We start from the raw sequence: 15989 nt of genomic DNA on the forward strand, positions 1-15989 counted from the left end.
GAGAAAAATCCACACGACCACCGAGAGAACATGCAAATTCCAAATATACAGGCGTTAGGGTCGAGATCGAACTCACGACCTCCTGTATACCAGGTGAGGTAGTTAAAATCTCGCCACCATGGCGCTCTGTGTGCCCTCTGTAGTTTCTGAATCAATGCGGTTGTTTTCAAGGACAGATGGCGCTGCAGGCGGATGTGGTGCCCTTAATTACGGGAGCGGCCATGCGGGGAAGACGGCACTCTGCGCCGCGGCAGACCAGCACACACCTCGTTCGCTGGGCCACATCGCTAAAGTACACCCACCAGCCACGGTGCACGACCGCCTACCAACTCAGTTTAACATGTAGGCATCCGCGACCAATATCATCCATAATACAGTTTTTTTGGGTTAGATCGTGTAAATATATAAACTCGCTCGCCAGTCACCCATGCAGTCCTTTGCCCGAGTGGCCCAACAAGTTCTAGATTTGAAGCTTTCGTGACTGCAAGGATTCATACTCTTAGCTCTTTCGGTAAAGTCACGTAGGTAAAATTAATAAAAATAAAACAATAAAAATCACGACGTTTCAGAGGCAACACAAGCTTCCGTCTTCAGGTGAAACCGTCACAGCAAAATATCTCTACCTTATATAGTGGTTAAGGGGGGAAGGAGCCAGGAAGGGCAGCGGGGGAGGAGGGGTTGTGAAGTGGTCAATTACTGCTTTTGTTATACTGATGGGTGGGTAAATGAATTAGATACGATTAAGCCGCTCTTTGTTATGCTGTTTATGCGCAAGTAACTGTGGGATGAATGAACTCGTGGTCAGGGACGTGTTGCGCAAGTAACTGTGGATGTGCATAATAGAAAAGGGTCGGAAATGCCCATGTTTATACCAGTGTTGGCTGACAATAAAGAGTACTGTTAAACGTTAGGGATGTTAACACTCGGTGAAGTAAAATAGTGCCCGCCAGATAAGATGGTCCAAAAATGTGTAATTAAATCTTTTTTGCATGGTTGAAAACATCTTTCCAATGATTACTAAGTTTGTACCTATCATCACGGTTGAAATTATGTCTGTGTTTGTATATCTGAATGGCTTCGTGTACAAACCTTTTATGGTAGCCAGAAGGCTTGCAGAGCACCTTAGTCTCGGAGAAAACAATCTCATGAGAGCCCACCGAGTTGTAGCAATGATCGGCAATATGCCATGAGCTCTGTGGTATAACGTTTGTATATCTGAATGGCTTCGTGTACAAACCTTTGATGGTAGCCAGAAGGCTTGCAGAGCACCTTAGTCTCGGAGAAAACAATCTCATGAGAGCCCACCAAGTTGTAGCAATGATCGGCAACGGCGGACGACTCAATTTTGCCGTGTTTCAAATCTGACTTGTGCTCGCGGACACGATCAGACATCCACCCTGCGTCCTTCCCTGTGGAAGAGGTATGTGGATGACACTTTCGTCATTTGGCCACATGGCCTCCCAGCATTGAACCACTTCTTGGACCACATCAATTCCAGACATCCATCCATCAGATTCACCATGGAAGTGGAGAAAGATGGCAAACTACCATTCTTAGATATTCTGTTGGAGAGGAGACCTGACGGATCCTTGGGACATTCTGTTAACAGGAAAGCCACCCACACAGATTCCTACTTGAAACCGGATTCTCACCACCACCCATCTCAAAATAATTCTCTCATCAAAACGCTATACCACAGAGCTCATGGCATTTATGACCAACACCACCTGGCCAGTAAATTGAGACATGTACATCAGGCCCTCAGGATGAACGGATACTCTGAACGCACCATCCGCCAAGCTGTTTCTCCCACCATACAGAAACAGCCACTTGAAACTCCGATCAAAACTGTCACGTTACCATACATAGCAGGCGTGACCAAAAAGATCTCCAAAATTCTAAACAAACAGTAGATCCAAGTCCGATTCAGTACAGTACATAAAATCCGTGATCTAATTCCATCTGTGAAGGATGTCATCCCTGACTTGCAATACCCTGGAGTCTATAAACTGAGTTGCAGCTGTGGTGACTGTTACATTGGAGAAACGAAACGTCATGTCTCTGATCGTGTCCGCGAGCACAAGTCAGATTTGAAACACGGCAAAATTGAGTCGTCCGCCGTTGCCGATCATTGCTACAACTCGGTGGGCTCTCATGAGATTGTTTTCTCCGAGACTAAGGTGCTCTGCAAGCCGTCTGGCTACCATCAAAGGTTTGTACACGAAGCCATTCAGATATACAAACACAGACATAATTTCAACTGTGATGATGGGTACAAACTTAGTAATCATTGGAAAGATGTTATCAACCATGCAAAAAAGATTTAATTACACATTTTTGGACCATCTTATCTGACGGGCACTATTTTACTTCACCGAGTGTTAACATCCCTAACGTTTAACAGTACTCTTTATTGTCAGCCAACACTGGTATAAACATGGGCATTTCCGACCCTTTTCTATTATGCACATCCACAGTCCAGGAGGCAACAGCAGCCCTCAGACATGCTGACATTGTGGGTCATGTTCAGCAAGGGAGAGGAGGCCTTGGGCTAACTAGCCATGCTGCTTGGAGTAAGGCCACTGCACCAGAGCGGCGAAAGATGGTAGTGCAGGAAGTACGCCATCAGGAGGAGGCTGCAAGGTGGGCCAAGGCAGTCTCTCTTGCCAAACAGGGACAGTGGACTCGATGGGACAGTGTGGAGAAGAGGAAGATCAGCTGGAAGGATCTGTGGGCCATGGAAGCGAGGCGGTTGAGCTTTTCCATCAGAGCAACATATGACGTCCTTCCAACACCAGTTAATCTTCACCAATGGTATGGTGAAGATCCGGACTGTGCCCTCTGTTCCATGCCAGCCAACCTCAGGCACATTCTCACAGGGTGTAAAACAAGCCTCACCCAAGGACGCTACACTTGGCGTCACAACCAAGTCCTTAAAAACCTTGCGTCCGCCCTGGAGGACAAGCGAGCTGCCACCAACTCCCTACCACCCCCAGCAGCATCACACCCCTTACGGACGACCTTTGTCCGCGAAGGGGCTAAACCACCAAAGAGCGGCTCTACACCAATAGAGCGAGACCAGCTGCGCTTGGCCCGCGACTGGAAAATGCTAGCTGACATTGGCCGGCAACTTGTGTTTCCTCCGGAGATCGCAACCACCACCCTAAGACCTGACATGGTGCTCTGGTCCCGTTCGCTCAAGAAGGTCTTTATCATTGAGCTCACAGTACCCTGGGAGGACTCAGTAGATGAGGCTTATGAGCGAAAACATCTGCGCTATGCCGATCTAGCTGCCGAAGCACGGCATCATGGCTGGAACACAGAAGTCCGACCAGTGGAGGTGGGCTGCAGAGGTTTTGTGGCAACATCTACAACCAGACTGCTTCGAGACCTGGGAATTAAGGGCCAGAGCCAGCGTTCGGCAATCAGAGCTGTATCGGAGGCGGCAGAAGGCAGCAGTCAGTGGCTCTGGATGAAGAGGAAAGACCCCAGCTGGGCCCCAAAGTGAGAGGGCCAGGAGGTATGCAGTCAACAATGCTTGACTCAGGGAGGAGGACGCCCCTGCCATGCATAGTCCCATGGGATGTTGGCTATCAACAACAAGGCAACTCCTATGACTAATTGGGAATGGGACGCAAGCGTAGGATTGATCACCCTGTCGCTGGCCGCCTTTGGGGAGGGTGTATAGTATGAAAGGCCGAAACACCCTAGGAACCAAAGGTTCACTACTGACGATGCGCTCCACAAATTTCACCAGGCTCACTGTTCATGAACTCTTTGAAGTGCTTGCACAAAGGATAGTAACATCTCATCCTGTGTTCTTTGGAATCTGAATATCTGGACTTGTCCAGTGACTGCTGAGAAAGATAAGCTGACAACAGGGGAAAGTCCTTGTGGCGGCACGGAGAGACGGCTGACAGGAGGGAATAGACTCCACTGGGACAGTCATGGGTTAGCTTCCCATTTCTGTAGTTTCCCATGCTTCGCAGTATGTTGGAAACACCCGCTTTAGTTACAGAAAGTCAACATACGAGAATACCCCTAGAGTCTGCGAGAGCGGGGGTGGAAGATGACTCATCGACTGACAACATGGTAACGACTGGACCGGAAACGACTACGAGTAATGAGAGCACAGCACGAGAGAACACCACAGCAACTGTCACAAGTTCCGCTGCAACAGCAGGCCACAAACAGATGCAGGTATGTGTCTGTGGTTGGAGGAAAGTTACATCACACCATGGGTTGAGGATCCACCAGGGGAAGAAGGGGTGTTTGGGTAAAGAGAGACAGAGGCCTCGCATTGATTACTTTCTGCGAAAGCGATCAAATCAGTCGAATGAAGCACAGCAACTGGACGCAAACCATAGTTTGCAGTGCATCAGTACCACTGTCATGGAGGACGTAAACTCAAGCACCGAAGTAACAACTGAGTTGGAACCAACAACAGGAGTGGAACTCACCCAGCCTCCCAGACCTGCAGTCGAGAGGAGACTACCAGGGCACAGACCGTATGTGAAGTGGCCTGGCGCCAGTGACAAGAAGTTGTGGGAAACAGTGAATACTGACCTTACCTTGACCCTCGAGAAACTTCGAGGCACAGTGGAGAAGAAGTTGGAGAGGATGGGGGACATCATCTATGAGTACGGGGCAGAAAGCTTTGGAGTGCAAGAGGCAACAGGTGGGAGAAAGGTTCCAACCCCACCAGTTTCCAGGAGGCAACAAGAAATCAAGCGACTCGTTCAAGAAAGGAGACAGCTTAAGAAACAGTGGAAGAAAGCCTCGGAAGTGGAAAAGGAGGGCATAGAGGCACTTCACGCTGACATCAAAACCCGGTTGGCATCCCTCCATAGAGCAGAGAACCTATGGAAACGCAGAAGGAAGAAAGAACAAACTAGAACTCGATTCTATAAAGATCCCTTCAAGTTCCTTAAAAGTCTCTTCACAAAGGAAAAAAGTGGAGTTCTAAAAACAACAAAGAAAGACCTAGAAGACCACCTGAGAACAACAAACTTTGACTCAAAGCGACATGAACATCTGGCCATCCCATCAGCTATCCCACCCATTGAACCCCCGGAACATCATATTGAGACCAGCCCTCCGACATGGAAAGAGGTGGAAAACACAGTTCGAAGGGCAAGAACAGCATCAGCCCCGGGGCCAAATGGAGTCCCGTACAAAGTGTATAAGAACGCACCAGACGTCCTGAGGTTCCTCTGGAGGCTTATGAGAACAGCTTGGCAAAAGAAGATAATACCCAAAGTGTGGCGTAGGGCAGGCGGGGTCCTGATCCCTAAGGAGAAGGATGCAGTGAACATCAGCCAATTCCGCCCAATCTCCTTACTGAATGTCGAGGGTAAAATCTTCTTTAGGGTCATTGCCCAGAGGATGGCCGAGTACCTGCAAAGGAATGCGTACGTCGATACATCTGTACAGAAGGCAGGAATATCAGGGTTCTCTGGCTGCTTGGAACATTCCAGCATGATCTGGCACCAGATCCAAATGGCCAAGGTGGAGAAAAGGGACCCCCATGTAGTCTTCCTCGACCTCGCCAATGCATTTGGCTCTGTGCCCCATGAACTCCTGTGGTCTGCCTTCAGATTCTTCCACATACCGGACACCATCACAACCCTGGTGAAGTCATATTTACAGGATCTGCAGTTCTGCTTCACCACCTCAGAGTTCACCACCTCATGGCAATGCCTGAATGTAGGTATAATGGCGGGATGTACCATTTCTCCATTGGCATTCATAATGGAAATGGAGGTTATCATCAGATCCTCAAAATGGGTTGCTGGTGGACAGCGAGTCGACTCTGGTTTTCGCCTCCCTCCACTCAGAGCCTACATGGACGACATTACAACATTGACCACCACTGTCCCATGCACCAGGAGACTGCTCAGAAAACTCGAGGAGAACATCAGCTGGGCCCGTATGAAGATTAAACCATCCAAGTCACGCAGCATCTCGATTGTGAAGGGAGTACTCTGTGACCTGAAATTCTTCATCGGAGATGACCAAATCCCAACAGTGTCTGAGCAGCCGGTAAAACGCCTTGGAAGGTGGTATGATGCAAGCCTGAAGGACAAAGACCAGGTGCAACAGCTGCGCAAAGACATCAGTAGTAGCCTACAGTCCATCGACAACACCCAGCTACCTGGAAAGTTAAAGGCCTGGTGTCTGCAGTTTGGTCTCCTACCCCGGGTGTTGTGGCCCCTAGCAGTGTATGAGGTTCCAATCTCAACAGTGGAGAAGATGGAAAGAGGAGTCACGAGCTACTTAAAGAAGTGGCTCGGAGTTCCACGATGCCTTACCACCATAGGCCTCTATGGAAATGGTGTCCTCATGCTGCCCCTCACCAGTCTAACCGAGGAATTCAAGTGTGCAAAAACCAGGCTCCAGATGACACTGAATGAATCTCGAGACCCAGTGGTGAGCAACAACGCGCCGACCTTGGCAACTGGGCGCAAATGGAGGCCAAGAAAAGCAGTCCAGGAGGCAACAGCAGCCCTCAGACATGCTGACATTGTGGGTCATGTTCAGCAAGGGAGAGGAGGCCTTGGGCTAACTAGCCGTGCTGCTTGGAGTAAGGCCACTGCACCAGAGCGGCGGAAGAAGGTAGTGCAGGAAGTACGCCATCAGGAGGAGGCTGCAAGGTGGGCCAAGGCAGTCTCTCTTGCCAAACAGGGACAGTGGACTCGATGGGACAGTGTGGAGAAGAGGAAGATCAGCTGGAAGGAGCTGTGGGCCATGGAAGCGAGGCGGTTGAGCTTTTCCATCAGAGCAACATATGACGTCCTTCCAACACCAGTTAATCTTCACCAATGGTATGGTGAAGATCCGGACTGTGCCCTCTGTTCCATGCCAGCCAACCTCAGGCACATTCTCACAGGGTATAAAACAAGCCTCACCCAAGGACGCTACACTTGGCGTCACAACCAACTCCTTAAAAACCTTGCGTCCGCCCTGGAGGACAAGCGAGCTGCCACCAACTCCCTACCACCCCCAGCAGCATCACACCCCTTACGGACGACCTTTGTCCGCGAAGGGGCTAAACCACCAAAGAGCGGCTCTACACCAATAGAGCGAGACCAGCTGCGCTTGGCCCGCGACTGGAAAATGCTAGCCGACATTGGCCGGCAACTTGTGTTTCCTCCGGAGATCGCAACCACCACCCTAAGACCTGACATGGTGCTCTGGTCCCGTTCGCTCAAGAAGGTCTTCATCATTGAGCTCACAGTACCCTGGGAGGACTCAGTAGATGAGGCTTATGAACGAAAACATCTGCGCTATGCCGATCTAGCAGCCGAAGCACGGCATCATGGCTGGAACACAGAAGTCCGACCAGTGGAGGTGGGCTGCAGAGGTTTTGTGGCAACATCTACAACCAGACTGCTTCGAGACCTGGGAATTAAGGGCCAGAGCCAGCGTTCGGCAATCAGAGCTGTATCGGAGGCGGCAGAAGGCAGCAGTCAGTGGCTCTGGATGAAGAGGAAAGACCCCAGCTGGGCCCCAAAGTGAGAGGCCCAGGAGGTATGCAGTCAACAATGCTTGACTCAGGGAGGAGGACGCCCCTGCCATGCATAGTCCCATGGGATGTAGGTTATCAACAACAAGGCAACTCCTATGACTAATTGGGAATGGGACGCAAGCGTAGGATTGATCACCCTGTCGCTGGCCGCCTTTGGGGTGGGTGTATAGTATGAAAGGCCGAAACACCCTAGGAACCAAAGGTTCACTACTGACGATGCGCTCCCCAAATTTCACCAGGCTCACTGTTCATGAACTCTTGGAAGTGCTTGCACAAAGGATAGTAACATCTCATCCTGTGTTCTTTGGAATCTTCGTCAGCCAACACTGGTATAAACATGGGCATTTTCGCCCCTTTTCTATTATGTACATCCACAGTTACTTGCGCAACACGTCCCTGACCACGAGTCCATTCATCCCACAGTGACTTGCGCATAAACAGCATAACAAAGAGCGGCTTAATCGTATCTAATTCATTTACCCACCCAGCAGTATAACAAAAGCAGTAATTGACCACTTCACAACCCCTCCTCCCCCGCTGCCCTTCCTGGCTCCTCCCCCCTTAACCACTATATAAGGTACAGATATTTTGCTGTGACGGTTTCACCTGAAGACGGAAGCTTGTGTTGCCTCCGAAACGTCGTGATTTTTATTGTTTTATTTTTATTAATTTTACCTACGTGACTTTACCGAAAGAACTAAGAGTATGGCCCAACAAGGTTACCTGCACCCCCACGTTCGCCCACCTGCGCACTCGCCCGCTCCCTCACTCAACCTCTCAACCACACGTTCATTTTTACACGCACTCACACATTGACTTGCTCGCGAAAACCAATATAGTCACTCATATTCTGATCCCCTTCCTTACCACTGGGGAGCAGTGGTTAGTGCACTGCGCTTATGAACTGGTGACCCGAGTACAATTTACACGAGTGAGCAAAATTGGTGGCAGATATCTGAACCGCTCTTGGGCCTCTCCTATGTTGACTGGGCCTTAAATGGATAACTAGTGCAGTGTTAAAGGTGACAAGGTATGCTGTGGCCGCACCACCACCTCATGCGCTATGCCGGCCTTAATACGTACTCACGGAAAGCACTTTGCCTGAAAATGGTGTGTGGGCTACATGGGGGGTCTTTGTCTACATTCAAAGATCCCCCGTATATATTTTATAAACTGTTGGAGCAAGTGCTGTTAGGGAGCACCTCATGAAGTTCGGAGGATTGGTGGTCAGCACTATGCCTGGCCACCTTTGTCTCCCCAGTAGCAATGTTTCCACATTGCACGAGGTACTCTTGAGGTCGAGTCGACCTAGGAGAGGCCCAGGGCAGGTCCATATAATAATTGCTGATGTTGGCTGTGACCGAACTCAAGTCACCGGGTTCATCATGCAGCATGCTAAGCACTACACTGCTGCTTCGTAGCAATGTTTACGCATCGTAACAGGTACTCATTTTGAGTTTGAGTCAACCTAGGGAAGGCCCAGGACCAGTTAAGATAATTGAACTTTAGTTGCCAGGTTTGTAGCGCAATGTGCTAACTGCTGCACTCCTGTTCCCCGCAGCCACTACACCATGGGTTGGCAACCAAAATAACAAGAAAAGGCTTTTTTTTTTATTCGGTAAAAAAACCTCTATATTTCAAGAGCAACAAAGCATTTGAATTAATACGAGAGACGGTGTTCCTTCATAAATAATGTTACGAAGTAGTCCTTAAAGAGCCACATGCGGCTCCAGAGCTGCACTACACCCACACACCAATACCCGCCATTCGCCACCAGATGACGGTGACGTCACCACGGCGCCTGTGCCAGGCCAGGTGCACTTTGAGGCCACGTGAAGTGTCGAAGGCTCACTGACAGGTCTCAGGACAGAACCAGGTGCCATGGGTTCGATGACTGAGATGACTGGTGGATGCACCAGCTGTGTCCCCTACTGTGCCAACTTTCTGCATTTTAGCCATCTGGCCCTCTGCTCATTGTTGTGAGTGTTGCTTCTCTGCCCTCCATTGTTGCTGGAGGGTGACTGCCTCCAATTACCCAGTAGCAGCGTCCTTCACGAGCCTCCTCCATAGAGGCCAATCTTGACACCGCTGGTACAAGTCATCGGCAAATCCACTCATCTTCTCAGTTCCACATCCTCCCGTACCACATCACTCCACCTCTACTCCAGCCCATGTCGTGCCCGTTTAGCCACCTCTATGCGGCCAAACAGAAACTGCTTGGGCATGTGGTGGCTGGGCATGTGGGTAACATAACCCAGCCAACAAAGCCTTGCCTGCCAGAGGAGCTCACTCATGGGAATGTGTCCAGATCTTTCAAGGATTTGTGAACTCCTTACACCAGGGGTCCCCAACCCCCGGGCCGCGGACCGGTACCGGGACATGGCCTGTTAGGAACCGGGCCGCACAGCAGGAGGTGAGCGGTGAGTCCGCGCGTGGCCCGCCCCATTATTTTATTATTTACCACTTCCATCCACGCCTCTTTCCCACACTGCGCACTTGTCTCAGTCACAGTTTTGGTAAGCCCACAAGCTCTAACCCCTAGCCAAAAAGAGTAAAAAACAAACGTCGCTGGAGAGCTTCTTGGAAAAGGGGAAAAGACCCAATGATGAACACCCCCCCCCCGGTCCGTGAAAAAATTGTCTTCCACGAAACCGGTCCCTAGTGCCAAAAAGGTTGGGGACTGCTGCCTTACACAATCCAGCCTGGTTAAACCCAGGATAGATAGTAGGCATGGCAGTATGAATGTTTCTAACCAGCGAAAATGTTCCATTAGGGGGGGTCCACATTTTGCAAGTGTAGAGAAGGGATGGCATGACTGTGGCTAAGAAGACCCGAAGCTTCATGCGGAGAGACAGACCAGGTAGCTTCCAGACAGCATTACGCAGCCGATGAAAAGAGAATGCTGACCGACTGATTTGGAGTGAGACCTCTGCGGTCATAAGCCACTGCCCAGGTATGGGAAACTCTCCACTCTCTCCACAACTGCTCCACCATCAATGGGGAGCTGAGGGAGTAAAGTGTTTGGTGGCAGAAAATACCCAGGATAGGTGCTTAGTTTTGGTGGGGCTGATAGTAAGGCCCCAACTGTTAGTGGCACGCTCCAGGTTCAGCAGCAGCGCCTCCAACTCCTCCTCTGAGTGAGCAGCAATTACCAGATCAATGGCATACATAACATGGTTGGCTAATAGGGAGCCATCCCTTGACCGCGACCACAAGGTAATATAAACTCTTTCTGGTAACAGCTTCTCTTCACAAGGCAGCACACATCGTGCTGCTCCCAGCAGACATCGCGGCTGTCGCGATTTTGACCTGAAGACGATGGCTTGTGTTGCTATCGAAACGTCGTGATTTTTTTTTTTTATTTCTACCTACGTGACTTACCGAAAGAACCAAAGAGTATGTTATTGTGATGTCGAGTAGGGCAGTCTGTTCACAAACACCACCCTCCCTCAGCATTTCGCTTGGGAGATCATCTCTGCCCGGTGCTTTTCCTGGTCTCAGACTCTAGATCGCCTTCAGGACTTCCTCAACAGATGTCACATCAGCCAGCCACTCACAGGGGGTGACTACTTCTTCCAATATTTGTGGCACGGCAGCCTCTGCACGGTCATCCACACTTTTCCCCATGATGTTTTCTGCCTGAGGAATTTCCCATCCTCCAAGAATTCACAGATATGCTCAGCAAATCTGCAAACCTGTTCCTGGGGGTTGGAGATTGGATCACCGTTCTTTCCCCTAAAAAAGTAACGACATACAAATCCGCCAATCACACAAACACGTCCCACACACACACATAGCCCGCACCACACACACAGCCTCTACCACACGTCCACCACCTGCGCCGCACTGTACGCTCTGAAGTGCACTACACACGATGCAATACAAGCCACAGTGCACCATAGACTACAGTACACCCCCCTCTACAGTACCCCCCCCTCTACAGTACACACACCACAGTACACCACGGTACAGTACACACGCTACAGGACACAGCTCTACAGTACACAACGCTACAGTACACCTCACGCTACAGTACACCACGCTATTTATAAACAGACAAGAACACACGCACACAGATACACAAACACACAAGACACGAGGACACAGATAATACACAGACACTAATCATACAGGTGCTGGACATGCACGCTGTCGAAAAAAAGCACGCTAAAACAAACCACCGAGAAAAACGTTAAACAATAAAAAAAACGATCAAGAAAGGCGATATTAACGCACACTAATAAACACCGAGATACATATAGCACCTACCTTCACACACACACACTTTCAATCTCAATCACACACACACACACTTTCAATCTCAATCACACACACACACTTTCAATCTCAATCACACACACACGCACGCGCTCACACGCGCGCACGCCCTCACCCATCCTCTGGGGGCTGTCGAGCGTGAGCGGCGGCATGGAGCGTCGCTGTGGTGCTGTTGGCGGTGTGAGTGACCCGCCACTGTGGTGCTGGTGGTGGAGGTAGAAGCCCTCGCTCGACGCACTCAACTCAACACCGCCGTACTCGCGCGCGCCGGCCAGCGTCGGGTTGCGCCGCCCGCTGCAGATGCTCTCGTCCGACAACGTGCGATGCAATGGGCGTCCCAGTGGGGGAGTCAGCGGGCTGCGTGGCAGGGACAGCTGCACGAAGGGGGAGGGCGGGGACGGTAACACGGAGGAGGTTGAGTTCATTGTGACGGACGGTGGTGGTGATATTAGCTTAGCGGTGGATCGGTAGATTCGGAGATGGGCGAGGTTGAGTTGTTACAGTAGGGATGGTGAGGGTGATGATGATGTTGTTGGTGATGTTTAAGTTTTGGTATTGATGAAAGAGATTACAATGGTGGTCATGGTGGTGACGGTGGTAGTAGTGATGATTACATTCAATAAAACGATGGCAAATGTAGCTGTAGCTATGGCGATTATGATGACGATATGTATCACAACGCTGTTGATGATGATGGCAGTGGCGTGTGCACCCCATCCTCACGGGGGGGTCCAGCCGATCCTCACCCGTCGCTCTTTTTCTGGGCAGGGCGAGGGCGCGGGGCTCTCGGGGGCGATGAGCTTCAGCAGATCCTCCACCACCTTGGACTGTGCCGGGGCGCGCTTCGGCGACCTCAGGTCACGCACGGACGCACGCAGCCGTGTCTTACTCAGAGCCCCCGCCTCGCACTGCAGCCTCCTTGGCGGATGGGTTGGGGGGGTGGGAGGGGAGATGAGACGCACGGGCGGGAATGGACAGACACATACACAGAGAGGGTTAGAATGCAAAATGACGCAACGCGGGGGACACCACAATTAAACGGTGCGACAAAGATACATGGGACAGAGAAATTTGAAGGGAGAGTCGGAACATAGGCGCACGTATACAGGGACCAAGACAGAAACACAGCCCGCGAGATACGCAAGTGCACAAACGGATTCAAAGAGCGGGAGAGAATCAGCAGTTGGCGACGTTGCTCACCTTCGCCCGTCCTTGTCGCTGGGCAACCTCGAGGTCTGGTGCTGCCCCGGCGAAGCCTTGCGGGACGTGGGGACCTTTGTGCTACCTGACGGCGCAGGTGGCTGCTGTGCGGGCGCCACCAGCGTGGAGCGGGAGCTGTCAGACGACGAACTCTTGCTGTGGTTGTGGGCGACGGTGGATGGCCTGCACAGGGGACACATTGGGGATGATGGCGAAATGAAGAATTAGAGGCGGATGACAGCGGCAGCGGACCCTGCCCCCCTAATCCGGCACACAGCTCATTTGCGACAGGATCGCTTCTTGCGGCGAGATACCCTCCAACTGGATCGCGCAACTGGCTTTATCAAGCTCGTGCTTTGTTTAATAAAAGCTTTAATATTTTAAAAATGGGTGACTATTGCACCCCTTTTTCCACTGCTACACCCGGAGCCAAGCCAGTGCAGAGCCCTCATGGCACAGGTGGCTATCACTGCCTATTTTCCAGTGTAAATGATGGCTTCATGAGACATTGTAATCTACAAGCTTTTCTCATTCTACACAATGTATTTCTTCACTTTACAATCTAAATGTTAGCACTCGGTGTTTGAATTGGCAAAATAAAGGGAAAAATAACTTATACTCTTTGGTTCTTTCGGTAAAGTCACGTAGGTAAAAAAAATAATAGATCACAACGTTTCGATCGCAACACAAGCAATCGTCATCAGGCGAGACAACCACAGCAAGAAAACTGCTGAAGCAGGCCCGATCGGCCCTGGCCAAACAGTATGGATTCCTGCAGTCGCGAAAGCTTCAAATCAAGATCAAAAAGAACTTCATATGAGGATGACTTTGTCATGCAGATCTTGATGACCAGATTCATACCACAAACTCGCTGTACACGAGAACCGACATAACACAGCATTCAATCCCAGACTGTCATCAGTGCTATCTCCTTGCTCGGACATGGTCATTATGACTCGCCAGAGCACTGCACATCCACTAGCTACGTTTTTAACAAACAAAAAAGATTTCATGACTTTTTTTTATCTTGTCTCACTTCCATTGTAAAAAAACATCAAACCTCACGGCCATTCCGCCTGTTCCCAAAGCTCTCTGCGCACTACGGTTCCCGTGCCATTAGGGAATTGCTAATCAAACAAATCAGCAGAGTACTGCGGACACAGACACCGAAATAAAACTTAAAACTCACGGCCAATCAGCGGCGCGGTGCTGCATGTCCCAGTCCAGCTCGGTGACACTCGTCCCCTCTGGAGTCACTTCCCGGATGCACGGGGGCCCTCCCTCTGTAACGACAGCCCACACTTTGCCGCCACCGCCGTCTCCCGCCGGCCCCCTCTGCGAGGTAGGTGTGGGCCGCCCCGCGGGGCTGGCGTATGACGCCCCGCCTCCAGACGACGACACGGTGCCGGGTCGCGACGATGTCGGCGGCGGCAAGTCAATGCCGCTGTCCGTGGATGCGCCCGGGGTGTGGTGGTGTTGTGGAAAGCCACGGTGGCCCGATCGGCCCTGGCCAGGGCCCACGCCGGTCGCTCCGCCACCCACGGTAGCGCCGCCGCCACTGCCGCCACTGCCGCCACTGCCGCCACTGCCGCCGGTGCCGCCGCCCCCGCCACCGCCACCGCCCCCGCCCTCGGGCTCCAGGGGGTCGCCCGATCCGTACCAGCGCTCGTCGCTGTGCCGGCTCGACGCAGTGCTTGACAGCGTGTTGCTGCTCGAGGGGCTGGAGTAGTACGAGTCCGTTCCCTGTGGGGTGACAAACAGCGATGCTGCTCTCACTGCGCGCCGCCCGCAAGAGGCTTGCGTGACGATTCACAGTCTCCACGATATTGGTGAACGCTCGTGATTGGTGGATCGTGATTCGGCGTTTGATTAATTTTTCGTGCCTTCTGAACAAGGTTGAAAGTGTTCAAGCACCATCTGAGTGTGTCCATTCGACAAACACATTTAATGGACACCCTCGATGAACACCCTCGCAAACGAGATGTTCCATCAACGGATTTCCAGGTGAAATATTTTAATAAACAATTAATAAAAACATTCATTTGAAGAATAAATAGATCTGTCTGCAAACACACCAAATACATCTATTAAAACGAACATTACAACAATTCCCTGTGCATCTGCTTTCCTGCGCACACTTGCTGCCCTGGTGCTGCCCAGTGTACCCACAATGCTGCCAGTGTCCCCGAGCCAGGCCGCCGGCGCTATTGCTGCCTCGTACCTGCGTCTGCCGGCTAGGCGAGTCGGCCGTCGACGCAACTTCCCGGCGCGCCGGCCGCATCGACTGGCCGGGTCCACGGCCGCTCATGCCGCTCGCCCACATCACGTCGACTGCAATGGTGAAGGGGGGGGCAAAATAACCATTCATCGTTTACAATCCCACACAGGGCTTCGCAGTTCCACTTCACAGAACTGCGATATGTGGCGCCAGTTGGATCGGCATGTTTGAATTTCGCTCAAAGTGCTGGGCTTCTTCCTGAATCGTAACTACAGGCAGTCCCCGCTTTTATGGCACAAGGTGTTCCTGGAAACCCTGTCGTAAATTGGAGCCCCATAGACAGTATAAACAGTAGAAACATCACCTGCCGGTGTGTTTTTCTTTTTATCAGCCATATTTAATAGGGTTTAAGAGGTAAAAATACACAAAAACACTTGAGAAAAACAAAAGTTCCACACCAAGTCACATCGGAAACCACACCGACTGTTCAAATGTGTTCTTAGTCATGTCAAAATATGCGTCGTAAATCTATTTTCTGCATCGTAAATCGATCTATGGTGGCAATATATAAATGTGGTAAATCTGGATCATTGTAAAATTGGACCGTCATAAACTGGAGACTGCCTGCAATTAGTAAATAATTCTCACTCGTATGGCAATGCGTGTGGTATAAACGCTAGAAGTGGTATCATGGGTCGATTGATCAATCAATGCATCGTCGTTCCATACTACGTGGGAATCACGATGCCACCTCGCCCGACAGGC

The 15989-nt window shown here is 51.0% G+C and overlaps 1 protein-coding gene across 8 annotated transcripts in view; it reads right to left on the reverse strand.

Annotated features, from left to right (window-relative positions):
- The window catches only part of LOC144728751 (signal-induced proliferation-associated 1-like protein 1), a 150661-nt gene that overhangs the window by 10670 nt on the left and 124002 nt on the right, over nt 1-15989 (reverse strand). For 5 of the 8 annotated variants that reach the window (XM_078608367.1, XM_078608360.1, XM_078608361.1 and 2 more), the window contains 5 exons: nt 15228-15337; nt 14196-14749; nt 13007-13189; nt 12553-12724; nt 11922-12180 (listed from right to left, as the gene is read on the reverse strand). In XM_078608367.1, coding sequence (XP_078464493.1) covers nt 11922-12180; nt 12553-12724; nt 13007-13189; nt 14196-14749; nt 15228-15337 — 1278 coding nt within the window. The remainder of the gene's footprint in view (nt 1-11921; nt 12181-12552; nt 12725-13006; nt 13190-14195; nt 14750-15227; nt 15338-15989) is intronic. The other 3 variants (XM_078608366.1, XM_078608365.1, XM_078608362.1) reach the window with 2 other exon arrangements.

This window comes from Lampetra planeri, chromosome 30 (genome assembly GCF_965212315.1).
Source record: "Lampetra planeri chromosome 30, kcLamPlan1.2.h2, whole genome shotgun sequence".
Classification (NCBI taxonomy): domain Eukaryota; kingdom Metazoa; phylum Chordata; class Hyperoartia; order Petromyzontiformes; family Petromyzontidae; genus Lampetra; species Lampetra planeri.